The sequence below is a fragment of the Tenebrio molitor genome, chromosome 3 (assembly GCF_963966145.1).
Source record: "Tenebrio molitor chromosome 3, icTenMoli1.1, whole genome shotgun sequence".
Classification (NCBI taxonomy): Eukaryota; Metazoa; Arthropoda; class Insecta; order Coleoptera; family Tenebrionidae; genus Tenebrio; species Tenebrio molitor.
The window spans coordinates 28,246,600-28,267,390 of NC_091048.1; the positions used below are offsets into that span (position 1 = coordinate 28,246,600).

General features: G+C 45.6%; 4 protein-coding genes across 4 annotated transcripts; 1 reads left to right on the top strand and 3 right to left on the bottom strand.

Moving 5' to 3' along the window:
* Window positions 1-7,122: 7,122 nt before the first annotated feature.
* On the bottom strand, window positions 7,123-9,031 carry APC7 (anaphase-promoting complex subunit 7). Its single transcript, XM_069042359.1, has 2 exons — window positions 8,889-9,031; window positions 7,123-8,838 (listed from the first exon to the last, which is right to left on the bottom strand). Exons 1-2 carry the CDS (start codon window positions 8,955-8,957, stop codon window positions 7,213-7,215), a joined length of 1,695 nt encoding a protein of 564 aa, XP_068898460.1. The 5' UTR covers window positions 8,958-9,031; the 3' UTR covers window positions 7,123-7,212.
* A 79-nt stretch (window positions 9,032-9,110) lies between these two features.
* On the top strand, window positions 9,111-11,491 carry LOC138126565 (U4/U6.U5 tri-snRNP-associated protein 1). Its single transcript, XM_069042357.1, has 4 exons — window positions 9,111-9,276; window positions 9,327-9,967; window positions 10,016-10,460; window positions 10,510-11,491. Exons 1-4 carry the CDS (start codon window positions 9,111-9,113, stop codon window positions 11,433-11,435), a joined length of 2,178 nt encoding a protein of 725 aa, XP_068898458.1. The 3' UTR covers window positions 11,436-11,491.
* A 75-nt stretch (window positions 11,492-11,566) lies between these two features.
* On the bottom strand, window positions 11,567-15,922 carry Polr2B (RNA polymerase II subunit RpII140). Its single transcript, XM_069042352.1, has 6 exons — window positions 15,789-15,922; window positions 13,573-15,731; window positions 13,279-13,523; window positions 12,614-12,830; window positions 12,333-12,551; window positions 11,567-12,271 (listed from the first exon to the last, which is right to left on the bottom strand). Exons 1-6 carry the CDS (start codon window positions 15,805-15,807, stop codon window positions 11,603-11,605), a joined length of 3,528 nt encoding a protein of 1,175 aa, XP_068898453.1. The 5' UTR covers window positions 15,808-15,922; the 3' UTR covers window positions 11,567-11,602.
* A 314-nt stretch (window positions 15,923-16,236) lies between these two features.
* Window positions 16,237-20,431, bottom strand: Rsod (Related to Sod). The gene is made up of 12 exons (XM_069042353.1): window positions 20,208-20,431; window positions 19,270-20,155; window positions 18,946-19,214; window positions 18,140-18,899; window positions 17,920-18,091; window positions 17,608-17,865; window positions 17,438-17,560; window positions 17,302-17,388; window positions 17,115-17,249; window positions 16,790-17,064; window positions 16,454-16,737; window positions 16,237-16,398 (listed from the first exon to the last, which is right to left on the bottom strand). The coding sequence occupies exons 1-12, from the start codon at window positions 20,257-20,259 to the stop codon at window positions 16,295-16,297; spliced, it is 3,405 nt and encodes a 1,134-aa protein (XP_068898454.1). The 5' UTR covers window positions 20,260-20,431; the 3' UTR covers window positions 16,237-16,294.
* Window positions 20,432-20,791: the final 360 nt, after the last annotated feature.

Consider the following 20,791-nt stretch of genomic DNA (forward strand, 5'->3'; position numbering starts at 1 on the left):
ATTGTATAGGATGAGTTGAATTCAGGTATAGTAAAAGTTCCGCCCATTGAACCCATTTTTTGCTGTGGGAGCCAAAAATATGGATTTTTTGGTTTTTTGCGAATTTCTCTAAAACGGAAAAATCCAGGTAAATTTTTTTCGGCTCAAAAGAAGGGCCTTGACAAGAGCAATCCAACGGTGCAAAATTCATTGCCATATATTGCTTAATAAAGGAGCTATGGGCGTTTAAATGATTTTCCTAAGTGAAAATTAGATAGAAGGGGGGGGTACATGGTTTTGTCCAAAAATTTTTTGTCGCCGATTCGAACCAAATTGCTGTCAGTTATTGTATAGGATGAGTTGAATTCAGGTATAGTAAAAGTTCCGCCCATTGAACCCATTTTTTGCTGTGGGAGCCAAAAATATGGATTTTTTGGTTTTTTGCGAATTTCTCTAAAACGGAAAAATCCAGGTAAATTTTTTTCGGCTCAAAAGAAGGGCCTTGACAAGAGCAATCCAACGGTGCAAAATTCATTGCCATATATTGCTTAATAAAGGAGCTATGGGCGTTTAAATGATTTTCCTAAGTGAAAATTAGATAGAAGGGGGGGGGTACATGGTTTTGTCCAAAAATTTTTTGTCGCCGATTCGAACCAAATTGCTGTCAGTTATTGTATAGGATGAGTTGAATTCAGGTATAGTAAAAGTTCCGCCCATTGAACCCATTTTTTGCTGTGGGAGCCAAAAATATGGATTTTTTGGTTTTTTGCGAATTTCTCTAAAACGGAAAAATCCAGGTAAATTTTTTTCGGCTCAAAAGAAGGGCCTTGACAAGAGCAATCCAACGGTGCAAAATTCATTGCCATATATTGCTTAATAAAGGAGCTATGGGCGTTTAAATGATTTTCCTAAGTGAAAATTAGATAGAAGGGGGGGGTACATGGTTTTGTCCAAAAATTTTTTGTCGCCGATTCGAACCAAATTGCTGTCAGTTATTGTATAGGATGAGTTGAATTCAGGTATAGTAAAAGTTCCGCCCATTGAACCCATTTTTTGCTGTGGGAGCCAAAAATATGGATTTTTTGGTTTTTTGCGAATTTCTCTAAAACGGAAAAATCCAGGTAAATTTTTTTCGGCTCAAAAGAAGGGCCTTGACAAGAGCAATCCAACGGTGCAAAATTCATTGCCATATATTGCTTAATAAAGGAGCTATGGGCGTTTAAATGATTTTCCTAAGTGAAAATTAGATAGAAGGGGGGGGTACATGGTTTTGTCCAAAAATTTTTTGTCGCCGATTCGAACCAAATTGCTGTCAGTTATTGTATAGGATGAGTTGAATTCAGGTATAGTAAAAGTTCCGTCCATTGAACCCATTTTTTGCTGTGGGAGCCAAAAATATGGATTTTTTGGTTTTTTGCGAATTTCTCTAAAACGGAAAAATCCAGGTAAATTTTTTTCGGCTCAAAAGAAGGGCCTTGACAAGAGCAATCCAACGGTGCAAAATTCATTGCCATATATTGCTTAATAAAGGAGCTATGGGCGTTTAAATGATTTTCCTAAGTGAAAATTAGATAGAAGGGGGGGGTACATGGTTTTGTCCAAAAATTTTTTGTCGCCGATTCGAACCAAATTGCTGTCAGTTATTGTATAGGATGAGTTGAATTCAGGTATAGTAAAAGTTCCGCCCATTGAACCCATTTTTTGCTGTGGGAGCCAAAAATATGGATTTTTTGGTTTTTTGCGAATTTCTCTAAAACGGAAAAATCCAGGTAAATTTTTTTCGGCTCAAAAGAAGGGCCTTGACAAGAGCAATCCAACGGTGCAAAATTCATTGCCATATATTGCTTAATAAAGGAGCTATGGGCGTTTAAATGATTTTCCTAAGTGAAAATTAGATAGAAGGGGGGGGTACATGGTTTTGTCCAAAAATTTTTTGTCGCCGATTCGAACCAAATTGCTGTCAGTTATTGTATAGGATGAGTTGAATTCAGGTATAGTAAAAGTTCCGCCCATTGAACCCATTTTTTGCTGTGGGAGCCAAAAATATGGATTTTTTGGTTTTTTGCGAATTTCTCTAAAACGGAAAAATCCAGGTAAATTTTTTTCGGCTCAAAAGAAGGGCCTTGACAAGAGCAATCCAACGGTGCAAAATTCATTGCCATATATTGCTTAATAAAGGAGCTATGGGCGTTTAAATGATTTTCCTAAGTGAAAATTAGATAGAAGGGGGGGGTACATGGTTTTGTCCAAAAATTTTTTGTCGCCGATTCGAACCAAATTGCTGTCAGTTATTGTATAGGATGAGTTGAATTCAGGTATAGTAAAAGTTCCGCCCATTGAACCCATTTTTTGCTGTGGGAGCCAAAAATATGGATTTTTTGGTTTTTTGCGAATTTCTCTAAAACGGAAAAATCCAGGTAAATTTTTTTCGGCTCAAAAGAAGGGCCTTGACAAGAGCAATCCAACGGTGCAAAATTCATTGCCATATATTGCTTAATAAAGGAGCTATGGGCGTTTAAATGATTTTCCTAAGTGAAAATTAGATAGAAGGGGGGGGTACATGGTTTTGTCCAAAAATTTTTTGTCGCCGATTCGAACCAAATTGCTGTCAGTTATTGTATAGGATGAGTTGAATTCAGGTATAGTAAAAGTTCCGCCCATTGAACCCATTTTTTGCTGTGGGAGCCAAAAATATGGATTTTTTGGTTTTTTGCGAATTTCTCTAAAACGGAAAAATCCAGGTAAATTTTTTTCGGCTCAAAAGAAGGGCCTTGACAAGAGCAATCCAACGGTGCAAAATTCATTGCCATATATTGCTTAATAAAGGAGCTATGGGCGTTTAAATGATTTTCCTAAGTGAAAATTAGATAGAAGGGGGGGGTACATGGTTTTGTCCAAAAATTTTTTGTCGCCGATTCGAACCAAATTGCTGTCAGTTATTGTATAGGATGAGTTGAATTCAGGTATAGTAAAAGTTCCGCCCATTGAACCCATTTTTTGCTGTGGGAGCCAAAAATATGGATTTTTTGGTTTTTTGCGAATTTCTCTAAAACGGAAAAATCCAGGTAAATTTTTTTCGGCTCAAAAGAAGGGTCTTGACAAGAGCAATCCAACGGTGCAAAATTCATTGCCATATATTGCTTAATAAAGGAGCTATGGGCGTTTAAATGATTTTCCTAAGTGAAAATTAGATAGAAGGGGGGGGTACATGGTTTTGTCCAAAAATTTTTTGTCGCCGATTCGAACCAAATTGCTGTCAGTTATTGTATAGGATGAGTTGAATTCAGGTATAGTAAAAGTTCCGCCCATTGAACCCATTTTTTGCTGTGGGAGCCAAAAATATGGATTTTTTGGTTTTTTGCGAATTTCTCTAAAACGGAAAAATCCAGGTAAATTTTTTTCGGCTCAAAAGAAGGGCCTTGACAAGAGCAATCCAACGGTGCAAAATTCATTGCCATATATTGCTTAATAAAGGAGCTATGGGCGTTTAAATGATTTTCCTAAGTGAAAATTAGATAGAAGGGGGGGGGGTACATGGTTTTGTCCAAAAATTTTTTGTCGCCGATTCGAACCAAATTGCTGTCAGTTATTGTATAGGATGAGTTGAATTCAGGTATAGTAAAAGTTCCGCCCATTGAACCCATTTTTTGCTGTGGGAGCCAAAAATATGGATTTTTTGGTTTTTTGCGAATTTCTCTAAAACGGAAAAATCCAGGTAAATTTTTTTCGGCTCAAAAAAAGGGCCTTGACAAGAGCAATCCAACGGTGCAAAATTCATTGCCATATATTGCTTAATAAAGGAGCTATGGGCGTTTAAATGATTTTCCTAAGTGAAAATTAGATAGAAGGGGGGGGGTACATGGTTTTGTCCAAAAATTTTTTGTCGCCGATTCGAACCAAATTGCTGTCAGTTATTGTATAGGATGAGTTGAATTCAGGTATAGTAAAAGTTCCGCCCATTGAACCCATTTTTTGCTGTGGGAGCCAAAAATATGGATTTTTTGTTTTTTTGCGAATTTCTCTAAAACGGAAAAATCCAGGTAAATTTTTTTCGGCTCAAAAGAAGGGCCTTGACAAGAGCAATCCAACGGTGCAAAATTCATTGCCATATATTGCTTAATAAAGGAGCTATGGGCGTTTAAATGATTTTCCTAAGTGAAAATTAGATAGAAGGGGGGGGTACATGGTTTTGTCCAAAAATTTTTTGTCGCCGATTCGAACCAAATTGCTGTCAGTTATTGTATAGGATGAGTTGAATTCAGGTATAGTAAAAGTTCCGCCCATTGAACCCATTTTTTGCTGTGGGAGCCAAAAATATGGATTTTTTGGTTTTTTGCGAATTTCTCTAAAACGGAAAAATCCAGGTAAATTTTTTTCGGCTCAAAAGAAGGGCCTTGACAAGAGCAATCCAACGGTGCAAAATTCATTGCCATATATTGCTTAATAAAGGAGCTATGGGCGTTTAAATGATTTTCCTAAGTGAAAATTAGATAGAAGGGGGGGGTACATGGTTTTGTCCAAAAATTTTTTGTCGCCGATTCGAACCAAATTGCTGTCAGTTATTGTATAGGATGAGTTGAATTCAGGTATAGTAAAAGTTCCGCCCATTGAACCCATTTTTTGCTGTGGGAGCCAAAAATATGGATTTTTTGGTTTTTTGCGAATTTCTCTAAAACGGAAAAATCCAGGTAAATTTTTTTCGGCTCAAAAGAAGGGCCTTGACAAGAGCAATCCAACGGTGCAAAATTCATTGCCATATATTGCTTAATAAAGGAGCTATGGGCGTTTAAATGATTTTCCTAAGTGAAAATTAGATAGAAGGGGGGGGTACATGGTTTTGTCCAAAAATTTTTTGTCGCCGATTCGAACCAAATTGCTGTCAGTTATTGTATAGGATGAGTTGAATTCAGGTATAGTAAAAGTTCCGCCCATTGAACCCATTTTTTGCTGTGGGAGCCAAAAATATGGATTTTTTGGTTTTTTGCGAATTTCTCTAAAACGGAAAAATCCAGGTAAATTTTTTTCGGCTCAAAAGAAGGGTCTTGACAAGAGCAATCCAACGGTGCAAAATTCATTGCCATATATTGCTTAATAAAGGAGCTATGGGCGTTTAAATGATTTTCCTAAGTGAAAATTAGATAGAAGGGGGGGGTACATGGTTTTGTCCAAAAATTTTTTGTCGCCGATTCGAACCAAATTGCTGTCAGTTATTGTATAGGATGAGTTGAATTCAGGTATAGTAAAAGTTCCGCCCATTGAACCCATTTTTTGCTGTGGGAGCCAAAAATATGGATTTTTTGGTTTTTTGCGAATTTCTCTAAAACGGAAAAATCCAGGTAAATTTTTTTCGGCTCAAAAGAAGGGCCTTGACAAGAGCAATCCAACGGTGCAAAATTCATTGCCATATATTGCTTAATAAAGGAGCTATGGGCGTTTAAATGATTTTCCTAAGTGAAAATTAGATAGAAGGGGGGGGGGGGTACATGGTTTTGTCCAAAAATTTTTTGTCGCCGATTCGAACCAAATTGCTGTCAGTTATTGTATAGGATGAGTTGAATTCAGGTATAGTAAAAGTTCCGCCCATTGAACCCATTTTTTGCTGTGGGAGCCAAAAATATGGATTTTTTGGTTTTTTGCGAATTTCTCTAAAACGGAAAAATCCAGGTAAATTTTTTTCGGCTCAAAAGAAGGGCCTTGACAAGAGCAATCCAACGGTGCAAAATTCATTGCCATATATTGCTTAATAAAGGAGCTATGGGCGTTTAAATGATTTTCCTAAGTGAAAATTAGATAGAAGGGGGGGGGTACATGGTTTTGTCCAAAAATTTTTTGTCGCCGATTCGAACCAAATTGCTGTCAGTTATTGTATAGGATGAGTTGAATTCAGGTATAGTAAAAGTTCCGCCCATTGAACCCATTTTTTGCTGTGGAAGCCAAAAATATGGATTTTTTGGTTTTTTGCGAATTTCTCTAAAACGGAAAAATCCAGGTAAATTTTTTTCGGCGCAAAAGAAGGGCCTTGACAAGAGCAATCCAACGGTGCAAAATTCATTGCCATATATTGCTTAATAAAGGAGCTATGGGCGTTTAAATGATTTTCCGAAGTGAAAATTAAATAGAAGGGGGGGGTACATGGTTTATTTTCCAAAAATTTTTTGTCGCCGATTCGAACCAAATTGCTGTCAGTTATTGTATAGGATGAGTTGAATTCAGGTATAGTAAGAGTTCCGCCCATTGAACCCATTTTTTGCTGTGGGAGCCAAAAATATGGATTTTTTGTTTTTTTGCGAATTTCTCTAAAACGGAAAAATCCAGGTACATTTTTTTCGGCTCAAAAGAAGGGCCTTGACAAGAGCAATCCAACGGTGCAAAATTCATTGCCATATATTGCTTAATAAAGGAGCTATGGGCGTTTAAATGATTTTCCTAAGTGAAAATTAGATAGAAGGGGGGGGTACATGGTTTTGTCCAAAAATTTTTTGTCGCTGATTCGAACCAAATTGCTGTCAGTTATTGTATAGGATGAGTTGAATTCAGGTATAGTAAAAGTTCCGCCCATTGAACCCATTTTTTGCTGTGGGAGCCAAAAATATGGATTTTTTGGTTTTTTGCGAATTTCTCTAAAACGGAAAAATCCAGGTAAATTTTTTTCGGCTCAAAAGAAGGGCCTTGACAAGAGCAATCCAACGGTGCAAAATTCATTGCCATATATTGCTTAATAAAGGAGCTATGGGCGTTTAAATGATTTTCCGAAGTGAAAATTAGATAGAAGGGGGGTACATGGTTTATTTTCCAAAAATTTTTTGTCGCCGATTCGAACCAAATTGCTGTCAGTTATTGTATAGGATGAGTTGAATTCAGGTATAGTAAAAGTTCCGCCCATTGAGCCCATTTTTTGCTGTGAGAGCCAAAAATATGGATTTTTTGGTTTTTTGCGAATTGCTCTAAAACGGAAAAATCCAGGTAAATTTCCCATACATAAACGACTCGATGACACGGAATACGGTGAAAACTTTGCATTTTATTAAAAAATTGTGTTTAAGCGTAGCGAGAAGTGTACCCTTGTAATTTTAGGCCAAAAGAAAAGAATTCAGGCCCGGATTTATTTTCCGATTTTAAAAATGAAACCATAGTGGAACGGTGTACTTGATTCACGAATATTTTTATGAAATTGTTGACACGATACAAATTAATATTATTGGAAATATATTGTCTGCTTAAGCCGGTGTTTGATTAGAAACTGTTGTTGGCGGGCCAGGGGTCGGTGTCGTTTTGGGGGAAGATCTCCTCGTCGGCCTCGCTCGTCCCAGGCGAGGTGTACGACGTCTCCCCCACGCAGGTGTAATAACTGTCGCGTTTGCTGAGCGACAGGTTGCGCCCTATACTGTTCAACCCCTCTGTGGCTCTCTGATTGTTGGGGTCCAGACGCAAGGCTACGTTGTAGTGGTGGAATGCCTCGTCGTCCTTCTGCAAGTTAACGTAACAGTCCCCCAGGAGCTGGTGCAAGCGCGAGGACGGGTTGTGGTCGATGAACCTCGTAAGTAGTTGGCGCGCCTGTTCATACTGCTGCTCTTGCTCCAAATACTCGACCAGCATGCAGATGGCGTTGGTGGAAATGTTCTTGTCGCTGCCGACGGCCTTTTCCAACAGCTTCCTCACGGTCTTCCCCGAGGTCATCGGGTCTTTCAGCAGCACCGAGGCGTGCAAAGTCAAAGACTGCGGACTGTAGTTGAGCTGTTTGCAGGCGTTCTGCGCCATGGAGTCAGCCTCCCTCAGCCGATTCAGCTTGACGTAGCACTCGACCAAGCACTGGTGAAGGTCGTAGCGGAAGGGGCAGATCTGGATGGCCTCGGTGCAATGGTGGGCGGCGTCTTGGTACTTGCTCAGCTCCAGCAGGGTGCGCGCTTTCAGCAGCAGCGCCTCGACGTTCTTCGAGTGCGAGAGGAACAGCGCCTGCTGGCCGAAGTACGCCGCTCGCTCGTACTTCTTGGTGGCGAGCATGTAGTTTCCTAGGACCACCCAGTGTTCGCTGCTCCAGGAGCTCATATCAAACGTGGGAGTCAAGTTCTCGAGGTGCTGCACGTGGTCGGACTTCCCCGAGCTCGCCAACAGCGTCGAGAGGAGGTCTCTGCCGAAAATCAAATTTTGATCGAGGCGCATGGCGCGTTGCAACACCGCGATGGCGTCGTCGTCCTCGCACAAGTAGTGATGGCAATACCCCAAGTTAACCAGAAGCGAAGTGTTGTCTTTGAGGAGGCCGTGAGTGTCCATGCTCTTGTAGGTCTGAATCGCGTTGGAGAAGTCGCGAGAGTACAACTGCGCTTGCGCTTTGAACCACAGATTCAACCAGCTCGAGTCAGAGGTGACCTCCACCACCAACGAATTCACCTCTACGCCTTTAATACCCAATTTCAACAAACTCTCGACCGCTTCCAGAGCCATAGGACACTCGCGCAACACCTCTTTGTAACAAGTTATCGCCGACCGCTCCATTCCGCCATCTTTGTACAAGTTGGCAAGCGCCATGTTTATTTTGGGGGTGCGCGAACGCGCGGGGATCGACTGCAGCATCTCCATGGCCGCCTTCACCTCCCTCAAAGCGATACAACACCTGTAGATTTTAAATCTGATCACAACATCACTGATCAACTCATTTTGGTCCTCTGGAAGTTTGTTGGAGGTACTTTTGTTTTTTAAGAGATTCTTGCGCATCTGCAGCGCCTGTCGGTACAAACTTTCCGCCTGCAAGTATTGTTGCGTCTTGTAGAGAGAGTCCCCGTACAAGAGGACCAATTGAAACTTGTGCAGGGGCAACAGACATTCTGGTTTTTGTTCGGCTGATGTGAGAGCCAAGTCGCACTAAAAACATGAATTTCGCAATTGCAAAAACTTCAAAATTATGTAATTACCACTCGGACTACGTTGGAATACAGTTCTAGGTCGTACATCGACTGTAATTGCTTAATTAAAGTGGTCATTTCGTTTTTGTACTACTGTCAAGAATTGAGGTTATGTTTTTAAAATGTCTGGTAACTTTGGAGTTGTTATGTTGGCAACGAAGATCATAAACGTTGTTTGACGTATTTTGTGATTATCCACGGTAGGTATTTCCTTAAAGTTTTTAAGAAAAAATGGGTTCTAGTAGTAAAAAATATAAAGAAAAAGAGTGTCGCAAACGGCGCCACCGTAGTCCTAGTTATACCGAGGAACATGAGCCCCCGAAAGAAAAACGTCACCGCCACAAGAAACACCACAGAGACAAGAAACGAGACAAGAAACCAGACTACGAGAGCGACGGTAAATATTAATCGCGGTCCCCTTTTTTGGTCTAATGCAAGTTGCTTCAGGTTCTGATGTAATTGAGATCACCGATGACCCTGAGCCCTCAGGTTCAGGTCAGTCAGCAGACAGTTTGTCTGTTGATGAAACAAACAAATTGAGAGCCAAACTCGGTCTAAAACCGCTAGAAGTGGGTGATAAATCGGACAAGAAGCGCGACGACGGCAAGAAAAAAGACGACTGGGGCGAGTTTTATCACAAACCTGCAGAAAATTGGGCTGAGAAGGCTGAGAGAGAGAAATTGAGAAGCAGAATCACTCAAACAAAGGAAAAGCGACAATTGGAGCAGAAATTGGGGAAGGTGAAATTATTGGCGGACAGCGACAGCGACGACAATGTGGAGGCGTGGGTGGACAAGAACAGGAAGAACAACATGGCCAAGAAGGAGGCGGAAAAAAGGGCCAAAATGTTGGAGGAGTTGGATGAGCAGTTTGGGGTCAGCGAATTTGTGGAGAACGAGAAGCGGGAAAAGCGGCGGCAGCAGTATGGGGAGAAGAACTTGAAAGGATTGCAAGTTGAGCACGATGTTGACAGTTTTGCCGACGAGAGGGACGTTGTTTTGACCTTGAAAGATAAGGGAGTGCTAGATGAAAATCCTGACGATGTCTTGATCAATGTTAACATGGTGGATGATGAAAAATACAGAAAGGTTGTTTTGGGTAATTTTTATTAAAAAAAAATAATTTCGTAATTGCAGAATCTGGAGAATAAGAAGAAGAAAATTGTGTACAACGCTTATGAAGATCAGGAGTTTGACGAGCTCGGCAATCCTAAAGAGAAATCGTTGCTAGCGCAGTACGACGAGACCATAGACGGCGCAAAAAAAGATGGCTTCAGAATCGGTTATGATAACGCGATTGAGAGGAAGCAAGCTCTGGTGCAGTCAATCAAAGAGAAGTTGGCCAAGAAGAGGATCGAAACAATCGAACAGAAGGATTTGCGACTGGCGTCAGAGTATTACAACGAGGAGGAGCTGCTCAAGTTCAAAAAACCGAAGAAGAAGGTGCGCAAGATGAGGACCAAAGGGAAGCTGACAGCTGACGAGTTGGAGCAACAGGTCAACAACAAAGGAATAGAAGAAGTGGGATCGCGACGGCCGAAGAAAGCAGAACTGGATGATATGAACATCGACGACGTACCTGGTAAGACTTGGCAAGGTGAAAATATTTCAGCTAACGTGGAGTTTTCCAGATGTGGACATCCCCACCGACATGAAACTGGAAGACGACAAAGACGAAATTCTCGAGAAGGCGCTGCACAAAGCTCGCAAAATCAAACAGAAGGAGAATTTGATCGCCGAGATAGTGAAAGCGACGCCGGTCAAATCCGACCCAGACGAGGGCCTCGACAACGGCAACATAATCCTGAACGCCACCGCGGAGTTTTGCCGGACTCTGGGCGACATCCCGACGTACGGCAAGTCCGGCAACCGCGAAGAAACGGAAGAGCTGATCGACTACGAAAAAGACATCAAAGACGAAGCGGAGGTGGATGAGGTCGAAGAAGAGGAGAAGACCGGTTGGAACTCGGTCGACCCCAACGAGACGCACGAAGTGGCGCAGATCGTCCCCCAGGAGGTCCAGATCCTGGACGAGGAGCCCGACGTGAGCACCGGGATGGGAGCCGCCTTGAAGCTCGCCATGAGCAAGGGCTACCTGGACAAGGAGCAGAACAAGAGACCGTCAAATTCGCGTCTGGCGCACCTCCAAGCCAAGCACTACTCGATCGAGGACAAAACGTACGGGGACGAAGGGGACCGGGCGAACAGGAGGGAGCGCTACACGGGTCCCATAATGGAGTTCAAGGAGAGGGACGGGTTCAAGCCGAACGTCAAGCTGGAGTACATCGACGACGACGGACACATTTTGAACTCCAAAGAGGCGTTCCGGTATCTGTCGCACAAGTTTCACGGCAAGGGACCCGGGAAGAACAAGATCGAGAAGAGGATAAAGAAGAGCTTGCAGGAGCAACTGATGAAGAAGATGAGTTCGACGGATACGCCGCTGGGGACGTTAAACATGCTGCAAGCCAAACAGAAGGAGACGCAGTCGCCGTTCGTTGTCCTCTCTGGCAACAAACAGACCCAGTCGACTGTCATTTCCAAAACTAGGCGTTAGATTTAGGTTTTCTGTGTATTATGTATATGGTGGCCCAATAAACAGTTTTAAGAAAATATTTGTTCGGAGTTAAACCTACTTCAGGGCACTAGGCGTTAGGTTTGGATGGTTAGGTACAGAGTGACCCAATAAACATTTAAAAAATATATATTTATTCACAGTTAAACCTACAGAACCATCAGCCTCGGAGCGATGTTCATCGACATCAGCTCCTGGAACAGCAGCTTGGCCGCGTACGGCAGCCTAACCTGCGAGATCTGCGTCTTATTTTTGCACCCCTTGCACTCGAAGGTGTTGTTGCGCATGTTCGCTATGGCTATCAAGCCGCAGAAGTTGCACACGTGTATCCTGTACTGATCGGAGACCTCGAACAGGCGTTCCCTCAGGAACTGCGCCGCCCCGTGCGAGATCTGACAGTCGCGTTCCATCTCCCCGAAACGCAAACCGCCGTCTCTGGCTCTGCCCTCCATGGGCTGCCTCACCAAGATCTGCACCGGCCCTCTGGCCCTCGAGTGGATCTTGTCGTCGACCATGTGCTTCAACCTTTGGTAGTACGTCGGCCCCAGGAAGATCTGCGCGTTTATTTTCCTACCTGTGTGTCCGTTGTACATCACCTCGTTGCCTCTCAACTGATACCCGTACTCCTGCAGCAGCGTCGAGATCTTCTGCACGTTGACGGCGTCGTTGAATGGGGTGGCGTCGCCGATCTCACCCTTGTTCGCTGATACCTTCCCCTGGATGCACTCGATCAAGTGACCGATTGTCATACGGGAGGGGATGGCGTGCGGGTTGATGATTATGTCGGGGGTGAGGCCCTCGCACGTGAAAATCATGTCCTACAAGCAAAAAAGTGACAAAAACGTACTCAACAACCAGACTCGAGTCGCTCTTTCTTACTTCTTGCCGGTACTGGATTCCACACGTTCCTTTCTGTCCGTGTCTCGACGCGAATTTGTCTCCTATTTGGGGGATGCGCACCGAACGCACTCGAATCTTGCAGAATTTGTAACCTTCAGAGTTGAGGGTCAGCATCACTTGGTCGACGACTCCGGTCTCGCTGTTGCGGAGGAATGTCGAGGCGTCCCTCTTGGTGAAGCGTTTGGTGGTGCCGTCCAACTAAAAACATTTAGAAACACGACACTTGATGGAATTTCGATATTGAAATTAGTTCTGCTGACCTCGTCGTCGTTCTCGGGCAGGGTCATAGTTTTTCCGATGACTACGTCGTCACCAGACACACGAATTCCAGGTGATATGATACCGTCGTCGTCCAGCTTGTCGTAGAGGGCGTTGCGCATGCCTTGACACGTCTGGCGAGTGGGTTTTTCGAACTGTTCCTCCTGATCTCCAATGCGTTTAGACTCGGCATCTTTGTATGAACGGTAGAACACAGATCTGCAAGCAAAGACGTTCAAAACCGGAGGTACACCTGGGGTCGTAACAATCCGTCCACTTCCTAACGTAAACTTTCGAAATTTGTGTTATTTTGGAGAAAAATCTAATTGAAAATATCCGCTGTCAAAATATCAAAAAAGATCATGCAAACACGATGATTCTTTATGTAAAAAGCACCGATACCTGATTGAAGCGTGTAAATCGAATTTCAATAAGTTTCAAACACACAAAAATTGATTCTTTGTCACTGCGTCAAATTTACGTCAAAGCTGCCAACCACATAAGGCAGAAAGTACCAAAATGCGTACAAAATAATTTGTAATCAAGTAGCTTGATGCTTGCTTTTGTTTCCGTCAACGTCTGTCAAATCGTAAATGTCAAAAGAGAGAATTATTCTTTCTTTTATAAAAATAATGAATTAATTCTACTTGGAGGAATATGAACAGACCTGAAGAAACCTCTCTCGACGGCGGAGGCGTTCAGAATAACGGAATCTTCTTGGTTGTACCCGGTGTAACACGCAATAGCGACAATACTGTTGATCCCCGCTGGCAACTCTCTAAACCTGAGGTACTCCATCGACCTGGTGGTGACCAGAGGTTTGTGGGGGTAGTACAAGACGTGCGCCAGAGTGTCCATCCGGACGTGGAAGTTTGTGATGTAGACCCCCATAGCTTGTTTACCCATAGCGCTCTAAACAAAACAATCAGAACAAATGGAAAATCAAAAGCGTGATAGGTACTTGATAGGTGTTCCTAGGGCTCTGGTTGTGATCCGGGAAGGGGATGATCGACGCGCACACCCCCAAAATCATCGCGGGGTGGATCTCGCAGTGCGTGTACGTCGTACAATACGCGTACTCCTTCTCTTGTCTCAAATCGTCCGGCGACATCGCAATCATGACGGTCTCCTCTTCGAGAGTGTCGATGTATTCGACGACTCCCGACGCCACCAAGACCTGCCAACCGTAGTTGTTGTACTCCCTCTCCTTCAGCATGTCTATGTGGCGCTTCTTCAACAGCAGAGTCCCATGCTCGACGATCAACAACGGGCGACAGATGCGCCCGGCGTCCGTGTAAATCCTGATCTCTCGGTCTCTGATGTCGCGAATCATCGACACCTCGGACACTATGATGTCCATCTGACGCCTCAACTTCCTCAGAGTCGCCATCAGCTGTTCCGGGTCTCTGTGAATCCCCACCCAACAGCCGTTCACGAAGATTTTGGTCGCGTTGGCGATCGCTGACGGCGCTATTTCCTCCAAGTTCTCCATCGACCACTCTTCCAAGAACTCCAAAATGGGGGACGGTTGCGATCCTACCGAAATGTACGCCATCAGGGCGAGATTCTTCACCAGGCCGACGGCAGCGCCCTCCGGTGTCTCCGCCGGACATATCATCCCCCACAGAGTGTTGTGCAACTGTCGGGGCTTCGCCAGTTTCCCGTCGCGACCGATCGGCGAGTTGACTCGCCTCAAGTGCGACAAAGTCGAGGCGAAAGTCAGCCTGTTCAAGACTTGCGACACTCCGGCTCTAGCCTGGTGGGCCTTCTTCTGGTCGCCCCAGTTCCCCGTGGCCAGCGAGTAGCGCAACCCGTCGGTGATCAGTTTGGTCTTGATGGCCAGATCCAGATTGAAGTCTTTGCCCCTGTCAATGAACTTCTGGGCGTACATGCGCACCTCTTTCATCAAGTTCTTGAACAGCCCCCTGAAGAGGAACGCGAGCAAGGGCCCGGCCAAATCCAGTCGCTTGTTGCCGTAGTGATCCCGATCGTCGAGTTCTCGACGGCCCAAAGCCGCCAACAGCAGGCGGTGCACCATGTACCCCAAGAAGTACGCTTTTTTCGTCTCGCAAAAGTCCGAGACCCCCACGTGCGGCAACATCTCCTTCTGCAGGATCTCGCGCGCGTACTTTATACGCTTCTCTTTCGTGACACCGGGTCTGGCGCCTCTGGCGCCGATAAAATTCAAAGCGATGTTTTGCTCCTGGATGACGAAAGCTTCGTCGAGCGACGGTTTCACCATCTCCATCATCTCGGGGTCCTCGAAGTCGTAAATGATGTGCTCGAGGATGTCGCGATCTGCGACGAAACCCAGCGCTCTGAAGACGATCATGATGGGGATTTCTTGCTTGATGTAGGGTAGGATCGCGATTATTCTTTGGCCGATCGCGGCTTTCTTGATCGCTTGGCCCCCTCGCGCCATCATGTTGACCCACAGGGTTGACGTGGGTCTAGAACTGTGTTCCAGACACGATCTGATCTCTGATTTGAAGGCGTATTTGCCGTCTTTCATCGAGAACACGTACACGGTGTTAGTCGCCATTTTCTCTTGCGCGATCAACACCTTTTCCGAGCCGTTTATTATAAAGTAGCCGCCGGGATCAAGAGGACATTCGTTCAATTCCGTCAAGTCACGATCGGTCAAACCGCTCAGGAGACAATAAGTAGACCGCAGCATAATCGGGATTTTGCCGATAAAAGTCTTCTGATGTTGAGTCTCGATCGGGTCTTCACCGTCTTTCAGTATCGTTTTCGTTATATCTACATACAGAGGCGCAGAATAGGTTAGGTTTCTTAACCGCGCCTCATTTGGCATCATAGGCGACGGGGCGCCGTCTTTCTCCCAATGAGTCGGCTTGGATAAATAGATTTGTTCGAATTTTAACAAGTAATGAGACGGATTTTCTAATTCGCCACTCGTGTGTTGCGCCTCAGCTTGCAAATCTATTTGCGGCGAGTCCTCGACGATACGCTGGACCGACATCTGAATAAACTCGTCGAAACTGTCGAGTTGTTGTCGGACGAGGCCCTTTTCGTCGAAATACGCGTTGATCACGATCCAACAGGCCTCTTGCCACAGTTCGGAACTGATCTCTTCGGAGTCTTCATCGTCGAATTGATCTGAGGCGGGACGAATTGTTATTTCGCATTCGAGGAGTGCTGATTTCCGCTACTCACCTTCGTCTTGTTCGTACATCGCGAATTATTTGCACAAATCACTCGAAAACGAAAACAATCAGACGCCACAAATTCAGCTGCGTCTGTCAAGCTGTCAACAAACAGCACGGTTGCCAACTGTCAATTCAATGCTGCTAACCACCAATACCAACAGAAATGACGTAATTGTACTAGGCAAGTGTAAAAAATAAAACAAAATTTTCATCTGACCACCATGATAAATTTTAATTATAAAAATTATGGATTATAGATTTCCGTATCAATTTATTCTGAACAGTCCCACTCAGTAGTGAAGCATTAAAAAAGTGTCACCAAACTTTTCATTTTCCCCCCAAACAGAATTCAAATGAGTCGCCATGTTTATTTGTGACGTAAATTGTGATGTTGGTGGCATGTGTTCTGTGTTGAGAAACTTTGGTCACAATTTGTAGACCATCATTTCACAGAATCGATAATATATTACTTTATTTATTAGGAACAATAATATCTATTTGACAAAAATGCACTTAAAAAAATAAATACCTAGAAACTACGAGTAATATCAGACTCTTGGTAAATTTGGTCAAGTTGCCTCCACTGTAACCAAAGAAAAATCCCGTCCTCTTCTTACCTGAAACGTCATAATTACTACCAACTCCACAAACCAAAATCGCCATCTCTACTACTTTTTTTCTCGTTGGGGTCCGTAACGCTGCACTGTCTGTACGAAACCTTCGACTTGCGTTTGGTGTTGATGTATCCTGGAACGTAGAGAGTTGGGGCCTCTAAACGCCCCGATGCTAACAATCGACTGAAATCTTTCTCCAAGCGCCCAGCCAAGGGCCCCTTGAAATGTAGCAACAACTGCACGCAAGCATTACTGTGCAAGGTTTTAGTTTTTCGCGTGTCCACAGTCAAGAACCAGTCGGGAACTCCCAAAATCTCGCGAATATCCTCGATAAACTGCGCCCTGAAATGTCAATCTCATCAGTGTTGCCAACCGTACCTTGTGAAACACTTACACCACGAATCTCGGGGGTTTTTCGATATTGGCATACTTGATTATGTCGTAGTCCGGCTCGATGTTGGCACACGCGTATCGTTCGGGTCTTCTATTCGGACTCAAGATCACGATGGAGCGGCCAATCGCTGTGACGTCACCTTCGAGCGGGAAGTTCGAATCGGTGAAGACTTTGCGGCGGAGTCCTATGTCGATGGTGCCGAGTCGCGCCGAGAGGTCGCCCACGTGACACCTGAGAGGGTTCTCAGGGCCGCACTCTTGTCGATACAAGTCCCCCTAGTAATTCAACTGTCGTTAACGAGAAAAAATCGTTTTGAAAGAAATACATTAAGAGGGTCGGCCAGTTGGGTGAAAAACGGGTTCCAGATGTAGCCCCCCGCGACACATCGAGTGTTTTGTGTCTTGACAGCGGCGTCGACCCCCACTGGATTAACATAAATGGCCCAATCGTGGTCTCTGGTCTGGAAAATACACAGTGAGGCCAAATAATACCAAAACGACCGCACCACATACCACATTGCGATCGTTTTTACCCGGATATCTCAACTTCACCTCGATGGTGGTGTCGCTTTTGCTGCCATCGTTGTAAACCAATTGTTTCTGCAAAAAAGTGTTTGAATCGCGCGTGACAGCGCTCGGGGGTTTTTACCATTTTTAGGTAACCATAAGCGTAACCGTCTGGGTGGTGGAAAGATGCGATCGCTCTCAGCTCTCTGGCTTCTGACGGACTGTACCCTCTCTCGATGGTCGAACACGCCCACCGCATCTTGTCCTAAATTTAAAAATTACAAGATTTCCAGACACCCCCGGATCATTTACCGTCTTGTGGATGATGATGGAGCGTCCCAGGATGCTTCTGGGGCCGAACAACGGGAGCATGGTGTCGTTGTAGTAGACTTTGTACAGTGTTTGGTTGTCTAGATTTCCAAATTTGCCGCTCAAGTCTCCCATTTCGTACTGATCGGGGGTACCATGGTACGTCCTGGGGGAGGACGCCGGGTCCACGTTCAGCGGATTCCAGTGGTCGTACAGGGTCGACTCCTCGCACGGAAACTCCAAGTTTTCCTCGACGGGTGTCTAAATCAAACCGAAGCGGTAGCTCTCCACGATTGTCTCTTCTGTCGCACTTACGATATGCACATGGTAGCCACTGTTGTCCACCAGTCCTTGCAGATCCACCTCCACGTTGGTCACATCGTACTCGGTCTGCTGGTAGAATTCAATTTTTCCCTTGACCGTGATTGGCTTGCCGTTGGGGAACCACTCCTTCGCCACAGCTTTGCGCCTGTAGACTCCCCCGATTCTAGAACCGACCAATCAGAACGCAACAATCATAAGATGCCAGATTTACATGGAACACGCCAACCGCTCTCCTCTAGCTTTGGGGCCAAAGTCGTCGTACAACACCAGCGACTTGCCCAAGACGCTGTGGTGGCCAGTCAAGGGTAAAAACGTGTCGGTCCACATCTTCCGCGAGATCTTGTCGCTGTCGACTATCCTCCCGGAGATTTCAATAGCACCGAGTCTGGTCGACAAGTCGCCCACTCTGCACAGACCGATCGAGTCGACGCTGCACACTTCTGATGTGGTGAAATCGATCGAGTAGGGGTTGTAGATGGCGCCGGCGCTCAAACAGCGCTCCTTCCAGCTGTAGAAGTCTTTTCCTGGGGGCTGGTCGTGGATGGCCCACCGATGGTTGGCCGAGTTGTTGAGAGCGGCGCCGTCCGCGTGCACCAAGTACTCCACCAACACGCTAGTGTCGCCCCAAGGCTCGTCCTTGACTTGTCTCATCAGCATGCGCCCCACTGTGGGGTACCTGAAGATGATTTGTGCCGTGAAGATGGGCTTCTGGTGGAGGAAGTTTGACTCGTAAAGACTGATCCCGCCGCAGATCCAAGGCTCGGACAGAACCCCCGACTTGGGGTACTGAGTGTTCTTGTAGATGACCAGAGACCTGTGGACCACCGAGTTGGGGCCTTGGAGCGGGAGGAAAGTGTCCCAATAGAGACCGCTCAATTCTTGCCCCCCTTCCACTAGAACCGTCGCGTTGTTGCGCCCCAAGAGCTTCCCGGACAGATCCCCCACAAGGTACTGGTTCTGCGTGCCCAAACCTGCAACACCCCACTAGATTTTCATCTCCAAAGCTTCCACACCCACCGTTTGGGGGGACACGATTCGGGTCGCTCCTCCCCGGATTGTAGACGAACTTCGTGGTGAGGCACGAGTTCTCGTTTTGTCCCACAGTCTTGGCCGGCTTGATCGGCAGCTCGTGGATCTTGTACCCCGCCACCGACGAGCTGTACACCAGGCGCGTCTCCAGGTCCCCTCTCGCTGTGGTCAGGTTGAAGTTAAGAAAGGTGGGCTCGAATCTGCTGTATTGGGTCAGCGTGACGTCCCCCTGGATCCCGCCGGATTGGATGATCACCCTGCGCAGACCCAATCGCGACGATTCAAAACGCCTCAATTTAAGTACCTACTCACTTGGCGTTGACAGGATGGTCGTATCTGATCTTGGCGCACGCCAGGAAGGCGTCTTCGTGCTTGCGCTCGAAAATCACCAAGTAGAGGCGGCGCTGCGGTCCGGTCAAGTCACTCGGGAGCAAAATCAATTGTTCGTCCCTGTACAAAGTTTTGTATCTGTTTTGGGTGCGGTCCGTCGAGATCTTGACCTTGCCGAGTCTGGAGTCGACGTCACCCAGAGCTTTGCCTTTGCCGGTGTTGTCGGGGTCGAAGACCAACTGGAGGATGTTGCAGTCGTTGCGGTCCTTGTCCGCGTCCAAGATGTCCGTGACGTAGATCTTCCACGAATGCTCGGTCAACGAGAGAGTCCTGCTGTTGTTTTCTTTGTTGGCAACTTGGTACAAATCAGTGGTTATCAACATATCGTTGTGATTGTCTTTTGTTGAGAACCACCGAAAATAGACGTTTCCCGCGACAGGAGAGTTAAACCGCGCCACCGCGATTTTCTCTTGGGTTTTGTCCACCATGGTGATGGTGGCGCAGATTCTCCGATTGCTCTCGAGGTCCCTCAAGAGGAGGGACTTGCCGTAAATACCCGCATCCCCGTTTACGCTCAACTCCGTCGTGGAAAACTCCGAAGTACTGTTGTCCGGTAGTACCAAGTACCCGTAGACGTCGTCCAGGTTGACCAAACTCTTGCCGAGTCTGGCGCACCGCCCCTCCAACTCCGAGTAGTCCACCGGGAACTCCACCACAGCCCACGACCACACCTGATTCGGGTACTCTAGAGTCGCGTTCAGATCCGTCACGATCCGGATCTCGCTCCCGATTTTTTTGAACGAAATGGTACCGTGCAGGCCTTGGTCGGAGATGTAGCTCTTCAGCTCCAGAGATTCAGCCGCGGTTCCTGCGATTGTGACATTAATTGGGAAAACCCGCGGACAAGTGAGTGCGCTTACCGAGAAGGAACCAAATCACAAGACACTTGATCGTGATCATTTCTGCGCTCATCACGAAACAGTCACATTTTGCGAGTTCGTACGCGTCCAGATGGTACGAAACTGCTGAATGCGGCGCACAAATGGAAGTAAATTCGATATCCTCGATGAATAGAAAGCGGGAACTGACTAATCACATAGTAGGCCATACTTACTACCAACGGTTCTTACCTGTGGACGTTGAATGAATACTTACCTGTCTGTTAGACAAAGAAGGAGAGTCGTCGTGGGACAGGACCGGATTGAGTGGGAACCTTGCGACACTTTCGCTCGTTTTGCGCTAAGAGAAGGTGAGGAAAAAAACTGGACCGACTGGGACAAAGGAAACGGTACGGACCTGATGTTCCAGCCTACCTGAATTGGGGTGGCAATCTTACAAATATTTTGTGGTCATTTGTACACATTTGGGCCTCTTTCGGGGCTTTATATTCGGCTATTGGGCCGTGATGAGCATCTGTGCAGATAATATGAATTGGCCCAAATCGAGTAGAACACCGTTATTTAGTTAAATAAAAATGAAACGAGCGTGTCCAGTTTTAATTCCA

Bases quoted from the DNA above. Each gene is read 5' to 3' on its own strand.
- APC7 (XM_069042359.1), bottom strand. From the start codon at position 8,957: ATGACCACTTTAATTAAGCAATTACAGTCGATGTACGACCTAGAACTG. The intron at 8,839-8,888 runs GTAATTACATAA...TCATGTTTTTAG, and splicing joins ATTCCAACGTAGTCCGAGTG to TGCGACTTGGCTCTCACATC.
- LOC138126565 (XM_069042357.1), top strand. From the start codon at position 9,111: ATGGGTTCTAGTAGTAAAAAATATAAAGAAAAAGAGTGTCGCAAACGG. The intron at 9,277-9,326 runs GTAAATATTAAT...AAGTTGCTTCAG, and splicing joins ACCAGACTACGAGAGCGACG to GTTCTGATGTAATTGAGATC. The intron at 9,968-10,015 runs GTTGTTTTGGGT...TCGTAATTGCAG, and splicing joins ATGATGAAAAATACAGAAAG to AATCTGGAGAATAAGAAGAA.
- Rsod (XM_069042353.1), bottom strand. From the start codon at position 20,259: ATGAGCGCAGAAATGATCACGATCAAGTGTCTTGTGATTTGGTTCCTT. The intron at 20,156-20,207 runs GTAAGCGCACTC...TCACAATCGCAG, and splicing joins TGTGATTTGGTTCCTTCTCG to GAACCGCGGCTGAATCTCTG. The intron at 19,215-19,269 runs GTGAGTAGGTAC...GGGTCTGCGCAG, and splicing joins GACCATCCTGTCAACGCCAA to GGTGATCATCCAATCCGGCG.
- Polr2B (XM_069042352.1), bottom strand. The intron at 13,524-13,572 runs GTACCTATCACG...TGTTTTGTTTAG, and splicing joins GCCCTAGGAACACCTATCAA to AGCGCTATGGGTAAACAAGC. The intron at 12,272-12,332 runs GTAAGAAAGAGC...TTTTGCTTGTAG, and splicing joins GAATCCAGTACCGGCAAGAA to GACATGATTTTCACGTGCGA.